At 35.6% G+C, this 18,744-nt stretch overlaps 1 protein-coding gene across 2 annotated transcripts in view; it reads right to left on the reverse strand.

The window, feature by feature from the left end:
- Positions 1–18,744, reverse strand: part of Wdr7 (WD repeat domain 7) — a 266,283-nt gene that overhangs the window by 177,584 nt on the left and 69,955 nt on the right. For both annotated transcript variants that reach the window (XM_050157965.1, XM_050157966.1), the window contains exons 15-18: positions 16,136–16,905; positions 14,334–14,422; positions 4,582–4,700; positions 2,732–2,855 (exon numbers count right to left, since the gene is read on the reverse strand). In XM_050157965.1, the coding sequence (XP_050013922.1) occupies positions 2,732–2,855; positions 4,582–4,700; positions 14,334–14,422; positions 16,136–16,905 (1,102 nt within the window). The remainder of the gene's footprint in view (positions 1–2,731; positions 2,856–4,581; positions 4,701–14,333; positions 14,423–16,135; positions 16,906–18,744) is intronic.

Consider the following 18,744-nt stretch of genomic DNA (forward strand, 5'->3'; position numbering starts at 1 on the left):
TGGCTATAGGGCTTAAAGACTCAGAAGGGATCTGTAGAGTGCCAATGGGCTGGTAGAAATGGCAGCTTGCCGTCCTGTAGGAAGATATGACTCCCTACATTTCACTGTTCGCCTTTCTCCATCTGAGTCTCCCCCGCCCAAAACTAGAGCCTGTAATTTCCTATTGAAACGTTCTAGAAGATCTGTATTCTGTAGAATGAGCACGTATTACAAATGTTTCACGAGGTCAGCTATACAATAAAAAAGAAGGTCATGTGTTGGGAATATTTTGCATGTTCGGGTTGGTTTTCTTGCTTCACAGATCCCTTCTGGTTCTTTTCTTAGCTCTTTAAATGCAATCACTTATCGGGCCTTGGAAACTTCTTTCGTTCGACTTGCCCACATTTATATCTGGTTTCCATTTCCCTTTTTGTGGCAGCTAAATAAAGATGTCTTGAAAACGTTTTTGATTGCTTTTATATTTTTTAATGCAATTTTCCTCTTAAAAGAATCTACAGTGACTTGCTATTGTGTAGAATGACCTTCAGGCTACTCTTGAGTACCTCACTCATAGTTTGTCCTCAATTGTGAAAATTATTTTAAAAATTATGTGTATGAATATATATATACAAAATTACAAATCACTTTATATGTTTATTTATTTATAACTTAATTAAATTGTATATATAAGTGTGTGGGGGCCCCTATGTTGAGGGCAGAGAACAATGAGAGGCATCTTCCTAAATAGATCTTCACATTATCTTTCTGACGAGCTTTCTCACTAAATATGGAGCTCACTGATTTGGTTGGTGCACCAAGGATGCCCTATTCCCTGCTTTTCCAGGGAGAGGATTACAATGGTACACCAGGTCCTTATGCTTGTATGGAAAGCGCTTAACCAACCAAGCCATCTTCCCAAACCCTTGAGGAAGTTTTATTCAGCAAGGTTTATGTCACAGTGAACCATCAGAATCTACTTTCTAATGTTAAGGCTCACATCAGGAACAGGGAGCATGTTTGAGATTACTTATATTACTTATTCACATATTCCAAAGGTGGGGTTTTTTTTTGCTTTTCTTTTTTTCTTTCTTTTCTTTTCTTCCTTCCTTTCTTTTTTTCTTTCTTTTCTTCCTTTCTTTCTTTCTTGTTTGTATATTCTGGAAACTTACTTTTAAATTTTTTATTTTGTCCTTTTGTTAGGCAAGCACTTACCATTAAACTACAGTCCCTGGGCCTAAATTTTTTATATAAAAATTGTCAAAAGAATTTTAAGCCTACTATCTTTAAAAAGTAAATGTATGTTAGAGGTCCTAAATTCTTTTTTCTTAAGGAAGGAAAGTTTACTAGCTGCTGGCTTCAGGAATGACAATCAGACATAGCAAGGAGGCATGGTGGAGCTGAGCCACTCACACCAAGGCAGACAGGAGGCAGAAAGGAAATTCTGAAACTAGGCTGAGTTCCTGGATTTGGGGGGGTTTGCTTCTGTTGTTGTTTGTTTTCATTTTTGCTATTGTTGAGGTCATTGTTTTTACTTAATCTACTTTTGTGTAAAACGTTTTACATTCACTCAGTAAATACCGAGGTACTCAGATGAGTTTTAATTAGAATTGTTATGCCCCTGATGTGTTAGTCACGTGAACGTGACCACACTTGTCTCAAGTATTTATTTACTCAACAAATCAATAGTGCTCACTGTGAGCTAGGTACCAATCTCAACAAGGGTCAGCTCACTCCATACCCATTACAACTCTATAAAACCTCTATCATCTTGATTTTTAACTGAAAAGATTGAGGCCAATAAACTCTAGCAGAGTCCCACAGGTCACATGCCTAATTAAACACCACAGGTTGATCTGGCAACCAAGTCAGCTCTAACAGTTAACAGCACTTAAGAATTCCTTTCGCCTCGCCTCTTCAACAGGGCATGTGCTGCTAGAATAACACGTGGGGTGGGCACGATGCGGGTAAGTACTTAACTACACCAACAACTGACAGTGGGGAAGACTGTAAACTCCGGGCCTAATTTCATAGTAAAACGTTTTTTAAAGTTTAACTAAGACTTTATGTTAAAAACTGAAGCTAGCTTGTAACATAAATCAAAATAAAATTTTAATTAACATTTTTAGAAAAACAAATACTTTAGTAAACTGAAGACAAACATTTTTACTAGAGAGAAAAAATTATGCTAACAAATACAACCTTTTTCCCAATGAATTTAACCTAATAGCATGAGTAAAAAGGCTGTATTTTCAACAGTTCCCCAAAAGACAATAATTTTCCCAGTTTGGTCAAATCAAAGTTATTTGAAAGACTCATCTGCCACAATTCTTGCTAATTTTCTCTTTTCCCATTGTGCACAGGTGTAACTTTACTAAATCTCTGTTTTTTCAAGTATCAATGTAATGTTAAAGTCTCTGAACTTCATAACACAAGATCAATATGGCCCAAGTGGAAACCACAAGGTCAACAAAAAAACATGCAGAGGAAAGAGTTAGGGTTAAATAGAGTAGGGATTGCTTTTATCAGTGGGGATTAGCATCACAAACAGTCAGGTCATTAGTGGATGTTTTGATATTTGCTTTATCATGTTCATTTAAACTGTCATACTCTAAACTACCAAGACTCAAATCAGAAAGACTGGGGTTTAAGCATCCCTTCCTCTCGCTTTTGTTCACGTCACAAAGCATGAACACTTCTGAGACTGGTACTCAGAATCCTCCCAAGTTTTCCAGAAAAGCATGAAAACTCTTACGTGATATGACATGGTCCATATATTGAGGTAAATAAGGAGCCCAGGTATCAATCGTTTCCTTTCGTCCTGCCTGCTCAATTCTTCTCAGCTCTGCTAAAAGCAGGGCCTGCGCAGCCTCTCTCACCTAAGAGAATCACAGAAACAAATGACAAAAAGCATGTCAGTTGGTGAAGTGATGGCCAAAAACCAGAAAATTTATAGTGATATAAAAATCAGAAAACACAGAAAGCATATTTATTTACATGAGAAAAAAACCTACAAATCAAATAAGAAAGTGAGTAGCTTGGAACGATGAAATTAAATGAGAGCATTTTACACATGATCCAAGATGCTTTCATTCAAAAATATTTTTAAACTAATGGAAAGATATCTAATCAACTTTATGTTTAAAATTTGATTTTCTAAAGGGTTCTTATACTGTAAAACAGCATCTTTAATTATTAAATTTCCAAGTAACTATTATTGTTAAAGAAAATTAATGTTAGGAGCAGTAAATTGTTTTCCCCAATACCCAAAAGAAACTTAATCTTATCTAGTAAATTCTTTAAATATGACAGTTTTGGTTGGAGCTAAGGAAAGGGGATGAAGGCAGCCAAATACATTAAAGCTATTCACAGGACAATAATGTTTGAGTCAACAGGCCAGAGAGATGACAGAGGTCTTCAAAATATTATTTCTTGATTTGAAATTTACATTTCACCATGCCTTTTAATATTTGTTATCTACTTTATCATATCAACATTGCCTCAAGCATTGATCTTTTATATAATCCAATAGGTATAAATCCACATGATTCACATATACCTAGACACAAACAAAATGGGCAAATAGATTCCTGTGTAACCTCTTTCAGGTTATATAGAGGGAGTCATTTTTCAAAATCATATCAATTTTTCTTTCAATTGGCTATGCAACGTTTTTATTTTGCATTTTAATTTCAGGGTTTTTATCAGAAATACCACAGACATAAACCCAAAAAAGCTAGTCTATTTTTAAGCAAAAATTGATTAGTATAATCAATTTATTCAGTTTATTAACTATTTATAAGCTTAAGGAAAAATTCAGCCTCATCTAAAGAAGAGTTTAAGTAAAACATTTTTTATAAATATGCTGTCTTTTAAAGTGAACTAAAAAATTATTCAATGAAAACTTTACAATACTTCAGTTCTGTTTGAAGCTGAGTCAACAGAGACCAGACCAAGCAAATATCTTAAAGTATTATGATGCTTCAGTAAACAAAAGGGCAGAAATACAGCGGTCCTATCAACATTTCTCAGTGACATCACAGTAATTTGTAGAGCATACAAATGTACAATCTATGATGTTCATGTAGCAAAACTGCCTAGCAACATGTATGTTCTCACATGAATTACATTATTGTCTCTATTTAGTTTTCCAAATAAACTAAGCAAAGTATCCAGGGTCAAAAAGTTGGTAATTGTTTCACTAACATTTAACCCAGCTCTTTTTAAATTCCAAAACTCTCTTGCTTTACCAGAACACAGGACTTTCCGTTGGTCTCTGACTACTCACTTGGAATTTGATGGAAGGGATTATTATACTAAATATGCTTACATGTCTTTGTCGTGTGGGTGCATTTTTCTATGGAAACCAATACTTAAGACATAATTCTCAAAGGTATGTGGAACTTTTTCACTCAATAAATTTTTAAGAGTAAATAAATAAACAAGCTAGAAAGTTTACTGTTTACTATAGAAACAAAGGAGGGAAACATGGAACTCTAGAATCCATATTTTCCACAATGGAACGAGTAAGTTATGGGGCAAATGAGATAAGTATTGCTTTTGTTTACTGAACTATTTTTATTTTCCTTATAACTTCAGCATTACCTCCAAGCATCGATCTTGCCATCTTCGAGCCAGCATCTCCAGAAGAGGAGGCCTGAATTTATCCAGCCCCAGCAGGTCCGGCAGCATGACGCAGTGCATGGCAGCTAACTGGCTCCATCCTATCAGAACGTGACATACAGCAAAACTTTAGACATCTTGGTGTTCTCCAGTAAAAATAAAGCTTTGATTAATAAATACTTATCAAAAACAAAAGGGAAAGTCTATAAAATGATGTTATAAATCATTTTAGTTTAATATTATTATGCATCAAAACATCATGAAATGTATTTCACCCCTAAATCATGTATTTGGCGACCTATAAGAACTGTGTAGATTTTAAAACCAATAAGAACAATTGTTCCACACAACGTTTTGCCAAATTTTCATAGAAAACCTATTTCTAGAAATATTTTCTAAAATAAACATATCAGAAGATAGGAAAGCATAGAAATAAACGCATGTAAGATACATCTAAACATATGAATTGGTTGCCATGTAAAGAGCATGGTCAGATTTCCTCATAGGTTCAGTCACTTGAGTCATGGCCATCTGTGAGCTGCCAGCATACCAGCCAAAAGGGGAGCCTTCCCTTGTTAGGGCCTTTAATTAAGATAGTTACTAAACCCTCTCTTCCTAATGAATCAGAAACTTAGTCACAAAGCTAAAATTGCATAACGTTAATTTTTAATGAAAAAGTGAATGAAAACATTCCACACAAAAACTTGACAATTCAAATTTACAGTCTTAAATATCACTGATTCCAACTTAAAGAAAATAATTTTTTTCAAATTTCTGATTCTTGATATGAAATCTAATTATTTGGTAAAGACATGTGTTACATCCCACTATACTCATATACATATATTGTCTGTGAGCACAGAAATTTAACAGTTCTGTGCTTTGAAAGAATTAAAACTGTATTCTTCTAAGTTAATAACGAAACTCTATGATAAAATATAGAGTGATCTCTGAAACTGTTAAAGAGAGAGAGAGGAGTCACGTACTTAAAGATTCATCCATTGAGTAAAGAAATTCTCATCAACAGGTAATAGATATGCAATGACATTAATTTAGATGATGAACATGCATTTAATATTAAAATTTATAACATATAAGTAGATAAACATATATCACTAATGTGTAATTTCTTAATATGTTTTAATGATTCACTACGTCTTAATGAACTACTTATGAGTCAACTTTAGCACATGATGATTCTTACAAAAGCCCTACAGCATATTTTAAGTTAATATTTTTTTAATATGGCTCAACAAATATTACTCTGATTATTCCAATCCAGCCTTCACATTCAAACTTTAGCATAGTCCTCTGATAGGGAAACCAAAAGAACAATAATACTGTCATTTTAAGTTCCATTCTTTCTTCCCTGGGAGCACTACTTGTAACTGGGGCTCTGTGCTTCACACGCATTCAACATCCCTTTGTCTTAACGGCCTTGCAATATTAGCTTTGGTGAAGAGTTGGAATCATTTTCAGTGCTATTTTTGATTTTGTAAAGTTCCTCCTTTTTATTTTACACAAACTAGTAAAGGTAGAGACCATACAGGAGAAAGTGGGTATAACGTAGAGCTCACAAGTCCCGTTACTTTTTTTGTTTGTTTGTTTGTTTTGTTTTTCGAGACAGGGTTTCTCTGTGGCTTTGGAGCCTGTCCTGGAACTAGCTCTGTAGACCAGGCTGGTCTCGAACTCACAGAGATCCGCCTGCCTCTGCCTCCCGAGTGCTGGGATTAAAGGCATGCGCCACCATCGCCCGGCAGTCTCATTACTTTTCAGGTTCAACGATGCTAAGAGAGTTCGAAACAGCAAATGTTTGCATATTCCATTCTCAATTTCAAAGCTCCAAAATTACATTCCATTTGTGTAACTATACAACAAGAAGGATGTTAGCCCAATTGAACTCGAAGTCTGTGCCTCTGCCTGGAGCAGAAACAGTACAAGAATAGGTGAACTCTTATTGGCTTACGTTATCAGTATGAGATTTTCATTTTCAGATGAGAATGTCAATTAACAGACTTACTCATCTTTTGCTAGTGTATACGGTTGTAAAGACAGCACACCGTGTCTCTCATACACTAATTGTACATATAAAATAAGTTTATTATTGTTAATGCCACGAATCAAATGGCAAAAACCACTCTGACAAGCAATTCACCTTTTCATAAACAAGCTTAGCATCCCTGCTCTCCTGTAGCTGTGTAGGTGACGGCAGACAAAGTTCACTCTAGGAAGGAGGAACATCACATTTTCTACATTTGGCACCTGGCACTGGGTTCAGCAAATAAAGTTACAAAATGGGAACCCCAGTACTCATATAAAATAAAGCAGATGGAGGTATAAATCAGATTTAAAAAAAAGAATAAGTCTATCAGGCCAAAGTAGAGGCAGAAAGGAAGTTGATACAAAGAGAGAGAATACCTTCATTTACTAAGAAACAGGTATGTAAAGCGGTAGAGGCAGAGTCAGAGCCAGAGTGATCAGCGTCAGACCGAGCAGAAACAACAGGTGCAGCAACTTGCAGAGAAAAATAGGAGAAATAAAGAGGAAAGAATTGAGGGTCAGCAGTTTCTGAAAAAAAGCTTAGTATTAGTGAAGAATGAAAACAAAGTTAGCAAAATATAGTGAACATACAACTAAAAAATGATGTTTTAATTGGAAAGGAAGGCTCATTAGAAGCTCTACAGAGACAGAGCTCCTCTTTGCATGGTGATCTCAATATAGTTCAACTTTCTCTCAAAGCTGAGATCTTTTTTACTATAAGTCCACAACAAAGAAAAATCTTATAAAAATATAACCACAAAACAAGAAAAACTACATTAAGAATTAACAGAAATGTAATTCAGCGTTTAAATATATAACAGAGAAAACTTTATGAGGCCTTCATATTGTTGATCATGTTTTTAGAAGTTTATTCTCTAATATTATGTGTAAACTATTTTTAAAACTCTCAACAGAATACTAAATGGCATTTTGACTGTCTACACTTACATAAGAACTCAATTTTAAGTATACCAACTTGTAGAAAACACACATAGTACACCATATTGAATTCTTCTGGGAAGACTCTTAATAGTTTCATTCACTTTAAAACTAGATGCACTAAAACCATTATGCACATTGTGATTCCTACAAAAGGGATGAACCAATCCCCTCCCCAACCCCAAAAAGTTGTACTCTTAGGAAAACGTTGCAGCTTAAATTAGCATAGGAAAAAGCCAAAGGCCCTTATGGCATACACCTTCTACAACTAGAGGTCAATGGTAAGATTTAGACGTCATCATTTGGCACTTCCTTCCTATGAAGAAATTACCATATGTCATGCACTGGGCAGCAAAGGGTGTGTGCTCCTGAGCAGATCAGGCATGGTCTGCTGGCTGGATGACATGTTTGCTTTTCCTGCCATGAGGCTCTTTTGTTATGATGGGACAGCTGCAGGAAAACAACAACTTTTTTATAATTTTCACAAGAATGTCACTCAGGCACTTGGGAGGTGACCAGTCGAACTAAAAGAAGTCTGGGAACGAGCTCCAAACTTCTCCCACCCATGGAACATCTATGTGGAAAACTGTACTGCTTTTTATTAGGATAGACCTGAGTTTTGTTTATAACAGAGTTATGACTATCTTATGTTATATTTATTAATTATATGTCATATTATATAAAATTTCTACCATAATCTTAAAAAGGACACCTCCAGTGAATACTTTTATTTTTAAAATTCTCTTTACCATTTAATTACAAATTCAGTTAAAATGACCTAGATAACATTTACTTCACCGTGCAAAAAGCTCATAAGCATGCAAAGGGGGATTCCTCCTGTGGCTGAACCTCATGCCACCAAAAATGCTGAGCAGCCTCCTCTAGGGAACCCCAACAGCAGAAACAGTAGTATTAAATGTGCTTAGAAGAACTTTTTTATGTATATAATGCATTCTGCTGCACTCCCACCTCCTCCCTCACTACAAGTCCCCTCTCACAGCCTCTGAAAAATCTGTGTTAATTCTGTTTGATTTCACCTTAATTTTACAGATGCACTAGAATGAAAAGATGAGAAAGTCCAAAATAAATGAATGAACAAGTAAGGGTTGAGTAGTAACTGATCACTATCTGCTATGTTAAATAAGTGGAATTAAGCCTTGATATTTTCTCAATGAACTAGTATTCACAAAGCAGCAGCAGCAGCAGCGCAGCTGGTGAAGCTGTTAAGGATGTGTGCTGGGACTTGATGCTCAACACACTCAACTATGTACAAAAAAAGAAAAACCCTTGGTATTCTAATTTTGGAGTCATTAACGTTTTACACTTTAATAAATCCTATGGATGCTACAAACCAAGTAATAGAAATTAAGGACTCAGATTTATTAAGATTTAAAAATCTCTGGACCTACAAAAAAAATTTTACTCACGCTATCTCACAACTGAAATGTCAAACTCTAGAAACACAGTCACAGTTCACTGAGAAATTAAACTCTTGTCACAGCTTTTTACAACTATCCATATAGGAAACTCAGAAACTAGAAGAAAAAAGAGCACTCAAAATGTTCAATGTTTAATAATAAATGTCAAACCCGAAAACTTCTGTGATGGATACTGAAGATTTAAGCACAAATCATATTTGCTCATCTTATTAAAGCAGAAAAGTTGCAGGGACACTTATGATTTTCTTTTTCTTACATAATTGAAAGAGACATAGTCCCATTATTTTTCCAAGGAGGGTCCTTTAAGAAAGCACTATTGTAGTTCCGACTCATCAACTGCTTATTGTCCCATGGAAAACTTGATCATTCTAACAAACTTGTATATGACGTGCCTGTAAATATTGGCTCCAGCTTTTCTTTAAATAGCATAAATGTGTTTTTCAATATTATAACACCTATGTTTTTTATCTGAATAGACGGTTCTTCTGTGTTCATTTGAAGCTTATCCTAAACTCCATCCACCCCCCACTCCTATTGTGATAAGAGTAACACAGAGATTAACATTTTGAATGACAAAGGCTCTTTACATACTGGTCTAAATCTCAAAAGTCTTCTAGTTTATCAGCACAAAGAGCCCTTACATTTTCACAGGGGGAAAAGAATATCCAAAAATATAGGAAAATAAATGCAATGCTTAAGAAGTAAAGTTTTTCAAAGTTTCACACTGGAAAGACACGATTATTTGCCTTAACTACAATGCTAATGGTTATCATAATGAAGGGGAGAAGGAAAAGAAAGGGAAGAGAGAGAAGAGGGGGGATAAGGAAGAAAAGAAGAGGGGGGAAAAGAGGGAAAGAAAGAAAGAAAGAAAGGGAAAGGAAAGGAAAGGAAAGGAAAGGAAAGGAAAGGAAAGGAAAGGAAAGGAAAGGAAAGGAAAGGAAAGGAAAGGAAAGTTGATTAGAGTTTAGTACTGTGAGGAGACTGGAATGCTGCAAGCCAGAGGCTAGGTACCTTATCCTGGCCTGTGTCTATCCCTTTGGATCACAGGTGCCTTTTCATGATCAGTAGTAGAAATCCAGGCTTGCAATGGAGTACTAGATGAATCAGAGAATCCCTTAAAATTTTATGTTTGAAATTAACATTTTTACATTTATTTATTTTTAAATAAACATTTTCTTTTATCCATATGAAACAAAGTGAACACTATAATTGTCCTGTTTTATCAACTTGACAAAGCTCCTAAATCAAGACACAGGGAATCTAAACTCAATGAGTAGGGGACACAAAGCTGAGGGTCTTGAGAGAAGAGGACAGATTTTAAGGCTGGAGAAGAGAGAAAAGAGCTAGGAGGCTGAATTGTGCAGAAGGTTGGCCTCGGGTTCCAGCAGAGAACCAATCAGAGCACTTCAGGAAACTAGCTAGGAAAGAAGAATGAGCCATCACAAAGTCCAGAAAGAGTGCCTTCCTCCACCAGCCTGTGGGGACTCCTCAGATTCAGGAGCATTTGATGGAGTCCTAAGGAAAACCTTGCCTCAGTAATAGGGAGTTATTTACCTTGTTTAGAGCATTGCTCAAAAATCTACCTGTCCAAACTGCTTTCACAGAAGTCCATCTTAAAAGAAAGCTCAAGGTCTGTAAGAACACAAAATACCCGGTACCCCTCTGACAAAAATGGCAAGCATCTGCCGTGTTACTCAAATATGAAAATTTACGGAGGGAGGAAAGTATAATCGATAAGAAGAAGAATTAAAAACAAACTCAGAACAAGCAACGATATGACAATAATTGGATAACTCCACACACTCACAGTGAGTTAGGAGAGATAGAAAAATCATCACCCGGGGAAAAAAGATACATTAAAGTTCAGACTCTGATGAAAAATGACAAGTTATACTGAAACTACTCCAAAGAAACTAAATAGAAATCTTAGAGGGGGCTCAAAAGAAGTCTGGTGAGAGGGTTCAGTGGGTAGAGACGGGTGCAGAAAAGATCTCCAGTAGTTGATCCTCTGACACCCACATCTATCCCACTATATGAGGACATGGAAATGGAGGGGGAGGGAGGGAGGGAGGGAGGGAGGGAGAGAGAGAGAGAGAGAGAGAGAGAGAGAGAGAGATTAATAAGTAATTACATAAATTAAATTTTAAAATTTAAGGCATCATTAACAAATGAGGAAATTTTAAGTCCCTAATATACATATGAGATCACTAGGAAAAAATATTTAAAGCACAATGTAAAATAATTCCAAAATTCCCCAGAAAATTATGAAGTAAGAAATAGACTCAAAGATACTTGGTAATCCAAAAGATGGCAAAAGAAAAAAAAAAAAAAAAAGGACAGTGGGGCAAAAGAATGACTCAAATCTAACTATTCAACAATAACATTAAATGTAAACAGCTAAAGACACTGTCTCAAAAAAAAAAACAATCAAACCAAATTAAGTCACACTGGATTAAAGAGCAAGATGTAACTACATGATACCTACATGAAAAACATGCCTTAAATACAAAGCTCCAAATAGACAAAAGGCAAAAAGATGGGAAAGTTATATGATTACAATAGTAATTAAAGATGCTAAATATTATGAATAGAATATATTTGACAAATAAGATATCAGGAAGCACAAAGATGATCATTTATAATAAGCCAAATAATAAGAATATTATTATTATTAAGTTATAAAAATTTATGTGCCTATTACAGGAGTTTTAAAAAACATGAAAACAATCTTCCAGAAGTGTAAGGAAGCATAAGCAAATGAATAATTACGGTTTCAGGTTTCAATCATCTTATCTACTTAATAGACACAAGTAGACAGAAAATGATCAACTGCACATTATTCCTGAGTATCACGAAAAAACTTGACCAGACATTTTAAAATACTCTAACACCAGACTAAACACTTCTTAACATACACACAGTATGTTCACCAAGGTAGACCATGTGCACACACGCACACACACAGACACACACACACACACACACCACATATGTATGGGTATACACTAGAAATGTAATATAAGAACTAATTAGCTTGATCTAGTAATTCCAAAACAGATGAATATATTTAAACATCCATGCCACTCATATATAAATATATATTAATTTTTAAATAAGTAAATACAGTAAAATGAAAAAATTCCAAAAGATTCCAATTATGGAAGAAACATTATTTCACTATCAATGAGAACCCAGACAGACCTTTGGAAAATCTTGGAAATGTTGAAAAAATTAAAAACTTCATTACTAAATTACCAAATGATAAACAAAAACAAATAAAAATACAACAGGAAATGTGGGAGTTGCCACCAAGCAATATTCAGAGAGGGATTCCAGCACTAATGATCAGGGTGTCAAGAACACAGTCGTATGTCATTCACCTCAGATTCCCTCAACCTAAAAGCAGACGAGTGAATTTAAAGTAGAAATAATGAAATGGTGGTAATGATAAATCAAAGAATTGAAAGCAGAAAAATACAGAATTCAATTGAGCACCATGATTCTTAGAGAAGATTCTAAACATTGTTTTCTACTGAACAAGCTGGATTTTGAAAACATATATAAGATGAATGATGGAAATGAAAAAGGGAATTTGAAGAATTTCTAGAACCTTTTGCCTGATAAATCAGACAGAAAGTTCACTAAAGAAAATTATAAAACAAAAACAAAACAAGAACGCCTGGGATATGCACAAAAAATTAAAATATATAGTTAAAAACCTTATAAAGAAAACTTCAGGCCTACAAGCTTTCATTTAATGAAGCTTTCACTCTTTCACAACCCAAATAAAGAGTAAATAATATTCATTTTACAAACCACCCTAAAAAGTCCAGAGAAAGGACCACTTTCCCTCACTCTGTGAGGCCAGCACCCCATTATCAACTACAGAAAGTCATTACCAGAAGTGAAACTACACTCTAAAACTCCATGGACACCATATGCCTTAAACAAAATTTTGCTAGTTGTATTTAATAGTCTATAAGATGGATAAGTCATCAGGATGAAGAGTGACCCTTATGACAAGTATTTTTCAAACAAAATGCCAATATTCTTTATCTAAGGAATAAAATAAAAAAGAACAATCATAATTATTTCAACAGATGCAGAAAAAATCTGCCTAAATTTAACATCTATTAGTAGCAAAGTTAAAATCTCAACAAATTAGGAATATAAAGTATCTCTTTGTCACAATATAGGGCATCTTGGAAGAAAATCTAAATAGTGAAAATATGTGTAAATTGTGGTCTCTATTCATTCAACAGAATGATACACAACAAAAAACAACAAACTATAGTTCTAAAGCAGTAAAACTAATAAATTTGACAGTAGAGGTCAAACAGAATATATATACTATACATTGAACTAAATTGTCAAGTAACTCTCAAAAAGTACAAAGTATATCATAAAGCTCATGAATAAAAATAGAAATGTGTGAAAGCAAAAAATAAATAAATAAATAAATAAATAAATAAATAAATAAATAAAGGAGAGGGGAGAGGTCACCAGAGAAGTTGTGATGGTGCTAACTGGGCCCCCTTTATTTGAAGCTTCAAAAAAAAAAAAAGTACTTTACTGTCAGGATTGTTGCTTTCTCCAACTCTGGAGTATTTGCACATCACGATGAGCTATCTTGCAGCTAAGTGTCAAGTCTAAATAGAGAATTCATCTATTCTATATACATCCTAATCTTCACCCTGGTCTTTAAACAGCTATAAAAGATACACCCCGGAACAACTGAGCATATTAATTCACGGAAGTGTTTAGAATTAATTTCAAGAGGAGGAGAAAGTCAGCCTTTTCACTCTCCTATATCCTAATGAAAAACAAAGCTAAATAAAATAAAATAAAACAAAACAAAATAAAAGTTTTGGCATATTATTATTTATAAATAGTTTAATAGGCATTTCAACTTGTGAATAGCAATGTGGATGCCACTAGCAAACAGCATACATAACTGCAGCATAAATCTGTGGTTTCAAACATTCCCAAGCAAAGTTAAAAATAGGTATAACTTTTAAACTTAAGATACACACAGTAACTACTGTTGTCAAGTTAAGGTGGCCCTAATACATACAAATTAGGCCAAAGACCATATAATAAAATTATCTGAAATTTGCACAGTTATCAATTTCCAAATAAATCTGATTTATTTTTAACTGACATCTTAATTATCTGTATTTACATCTGGAATATAACAACTTTTCTCTCTTATAACAATGTGAGACAAACAAAATATTATGATTATACATTAGCAATGCCTTCTCAGTTTCTACAGCTGAAATGTCATGTCAATTACTTAGTAAGATTTAATTTTACCTTGTTTAATCTGTCCTTGCACAATATTACTGGAAGTTGGAGGGGAGCCCCTTGACTTAGAAAGGTCTGGGGTGCCTGGTCTAGGTGGCCTTTAAAAGAAGAAAAAGACATTGAACGTTTTCCTATCTCCAGAGCTGTTCAAAATATCACTCTCTAGATTGGAAAGAAACAGGCTCAGAACATTTTCAACTTGTATTTAAAAAAGGTGGTCATTTTCTAAGTTTTGTACCTACTTACGTTGTCCATTTCAACTTCTGATAAAAAAAACTGCATGATTATGAAGTAAAAAATATATTTTGTAATAAAATTTTTACTTTCTGTTAGTCTTAACACATACTTTTGAACACTCCAATGAACTACAATTGATGAGTAAAAACCATTCTTTGTCTTCTCTTCTTTATTCTTTTTTTTATTATTTATTAAAGATTTCTGTCTCTTCCCCACCGCCGCCTCCCCTTTCCCTCCCCCTCCCCCAATCAAGTTCCCCTCCCTAGTCAGCCCAAAGAGCAATCAGGGTTCCCTGCCCTGTGGGAAGTCCAAGGACCACCCACCTCCATCCAGGTCTAGTAAGGTGAGCATCCACGAAACTGCCTAGGCTCCCACGAAACCAATAGGTACAGTACCATCCTGGGATTTCAGCCCACCCCATTACCATAAGCATCTCAGAATTTATGGAATAATACAATGATTTGAAAAGTATTTAGCAATATATATGGCAATAAAGCATAAAGAAATCTTGGAGTCTAAAGGTAAAGTGTCTCTTTTTTAACTTTGGCTCAAATACACCCGATATAAAAGTACTTACAGGATTAAGGACACTGAATATTGGTGGGGTAATTACAACAGAACATGGCAGAAAAAAAATGCTATCTAAGTATTTCTTAGGTTTGAAAGAACTAATATGGTCAACTTTAACAAAGCGTAGTAACAAGTTGTCTTCATAATTTTGAGAAACAGTATTCAGGCTAAGTATTGTAAAAACATCAAAATAACATCTGTGTTTTAAGGCAGCCTGTTTTAAAAGTTGTTTTCTCCTCCCTATTGCAAAGTCTGGACTGTATTCATTACCACACGTCAGAGTCAGTCACTGGACCCACCACTACTGCATACAGACCACAGCGAAAAGCTGTGAACAGATACACATTTGAACTGGATGTCAGCTCAGACTTCATGAGCTGTAAACTTAGGGTGATATTTATGGAGCTCTAAGACATGGCTCAGCAGGTGGTTAAGAGCTTTGCTCCTGCAGAGGACTGGAGTCCTTCCCAGCACCCACACTGGGCAGCTCATAACCACCTGTAACTCCAGCTCCAGAGAGGTCACATCCTCTTCTATAAGCCACGGTGTCTAACATAATTTTAAAAAACGATGCCATCTGTGGTGGACCACACCTTTAATCAGGAGGCAGGTTAGGCCAGCCTCTGTGAGCTCAAGGCTGGTCTTGTCTACGCTGAGTTCCAGGCTAGTCAGGGTTATCTCAGAAAAAGTAAACCACCTTAAATAAAAACCTTTAGAGATTTATTCAAGAGCTATTGTCTATGGCCAACTCCTAAATTATAAAACCATTTAAAATAGCTACTAAGTATGACTACATATACCAAATATTGTATAATTTTATGGTGTTTTAAACTAGGCATTTTAGAAATGTCTGTTTCACAGTTTACATGGGAAGTCACTAAGGTGACACTAATGTGGAAATGTGTGCAGAGCCAAGCCACAAAAGTGCAATAAACAATAACAATAGAGTATGGCCATTTATCCCTTTTGAAAATGAAGAATAAAATTAAACTACATAGTCACACCTGGTCGGGCCCTTCTTCATGTGATCGCCAATAAAGGTTGCATTGGTCATACTCATTAAAGTATTTGCCAAAGAGATGATGGACAACAGATGCTGAGTGGTGACGGCTCGAGACACTGTGTAGGTTCCCTTTCCTACTCCCTCGGTTGTCGGCAGCTTCCTTCCTGTCTCTGCTTTCCCATGCGGTAGCTTCCCAGCAGCCTGATTATAACCAGGCAGCATCAACGACATATGACCTCCTCTCGACAAGAGACCAAAGGACACTGTGCAGTGTGGTTTGAGCATTCCGAGGCGATCAAGACAAACTTCATCCAGCACTTCATTCAAACCCCAGGCATGAAGACAGGACATGAATAATTTTGCCGTGTCCATGGTTAGATTGTATTCTAGCAAGGTCAGCGGCTTGGACTTGCTGGCCCGGTATTCGGGATCACTCTCCTCCCTCCTCTGCCTCATTATCTCCTCGTCCTCGTCTTCCTCGTCAAGGAGATGCTCCTTTATGTTCTCTTTGATAGTTTCCTTCACTTGCTGGAAAAGAACTGCTGCTCGCTTTCCAGTTAGAAAGGAGCCCCCTTTGTCTGAACTGCCAGATGCTTTTTGCAAATTCTCTGGGGAAATAAGTGCAGTATTCGGCCTAGAGGCTTCTTCAGTCAGGAGTTGAATAATCAAAGCTTCCACATCAAAGAACAGCACATGGATGTCCGGGTCTGTTAGGTTTGTCTTTATTGCTTGAACCATCAGGGAGTTATGAGAATATTTAGGTAAATTCCCCTGTAACAAATATTTTTCAAAAATAGTTACAACTCAAAGTATTTAATCCCAACATTCATTAATGAACAACAAATAGCTGAATTAAAATGCTTATGAAGCTGTCTTTTTAGGGCTTCTAGATAATTAAAATATCTTCGTCAACCAGCAACACGTAAAAGATATGAGCTTATACCATGACTTTCCACTGACACAATCATTAAAATACCAATTAATTTAAAATCAAGTATACATTAATAGAAGCTTATTACTGATGTGGGAGTCAGCGACATTAGCAGACTATGAAAATGCACTGTGACTGTCCGGACGAAGCTGTGCATCCTTATGAAGCCCTGCACACTGGAACCCTGCCTTCGGCACTCACTCTCAGTCTTTCTCCCTCACCAAATTCCTTCCAAAGGCACAATCAAGTCTTCTGGGTCTCACATCATAAAAGTAAGTTGATCCTGACCATGTTATTTCTATTTCTTTACTTACTGTCCATTTTAGCCAATACTATTGACAATGTAAAGGCTCGGTGACTCTTCAGGCCAGGTCCTTCACTCTTTTCTGTATCTGACATTGTCTTCTGGAGACAACATTGTCTTCTGGAGACAAGAGTATAGACTACAGTTCCCTTACGTGATGCTTATATGTATGCATGCGTAAGTATAAAATCATGCATGTTATGCCAGAGTGTAAATAGCAATTATTTTTTAACAAAAATCATAGAACATCTTGTTCAAATTTTGCATGTCTTAAATTACACATAATTAACACATGCTATTTTTTCAGAACAAGCAAATAAATCTAAATAATAAGATATAGACTCCATCAGTCCAAATTCAAGGCTCATTTATAAAACCCCCTTTCAGCTTTAACAAACAGGCTCTTGAACCATATCTGTGATTCCTAACAAACAAGTCCTTTCCATTTTCCTTTTGCACGAATCTTCCTTTATTTTCCTCTAAATCATCATCTACATGGTCTACACGGCCCTAATTTTCAGTCACAACATAAATGCACATCAAATCAGTACAGTGAATGCCTTGAATACGTATATTCTACTTGTCAACTGTATCTCATTCATGTTAAGGAGAGGACTCCAATCCTCCCAGGAAAAAGTGAGCCAACAGTACAGTTAGTTCCCTAACATTTTACATCCCCCATGTATCATATATTTTGATATCTTAGAAACATTTATACGGTTAACGTTTAGTGACTTATAGCTTCCTAATTCTGAGAGGCAATTTCAAGACATGGGCAGACTATGCCTTACTCATTTTGTGCAACCAGAGAATCTAGCAAATGAACAAAGAACATTATAAAAACCTTACAAAATTTCTCAACAACTCTCCCTGTAATAAACCCCCTCACCTGGTCTCTCTTCTGTCTCCATTTTCATCCTTCCTGACTATGCTGCAGAGATTCTCAACAGCATTTTCTAATTTGAGAAGAAAATCCAGACTTCTTTGCAAAGCACAGAACATCCTCCAGAGTAAACTGTTGCTGCTGCCTTCATTTCATCTCTAATCACCACCCTGTGACTGACATGAAGTCACGTGTCCTTTCCAGAAACAATTTCAAACGTTTGGTCCTTTGCACTTGTTCACCCTGGGACCACTTCTTCTCCATTTCCTGTATCATTTCCTGTATCATCATTCATAAAACATCTCAAGTTGTTCCCATCCAAAAATTAACCAAAGAATTATTCAAGCAGATGCTGTCACTGCCTCCTTTATATAAACGTCTCTGAATTGAATAATGTTTAAAGGATGATATAACTTTTTCTATATTACAGTAAGCAACATAAAGAATATTCCTAATGTGACAGTCATTGTATTTAAGAGTCAATACAAAATG

The sequence above is a fragment of the Alexandromys fortis genome, unplaced genomic scaffold, assembly GCF_014885135.2.
Source record: "Alexandromys fortis isolate MF-2015 unplaced genomic scaffold, M_Fortis_MF-2015_v1.1 scaffold_94, whole genome shotgun sequence".
NCBI classification, from domain to species: Eukaryota; Metazoa; Chordata; class Mammalia; order Rodentia; family Cricetidae; genus Alexandromys; species Alexandromys fortis.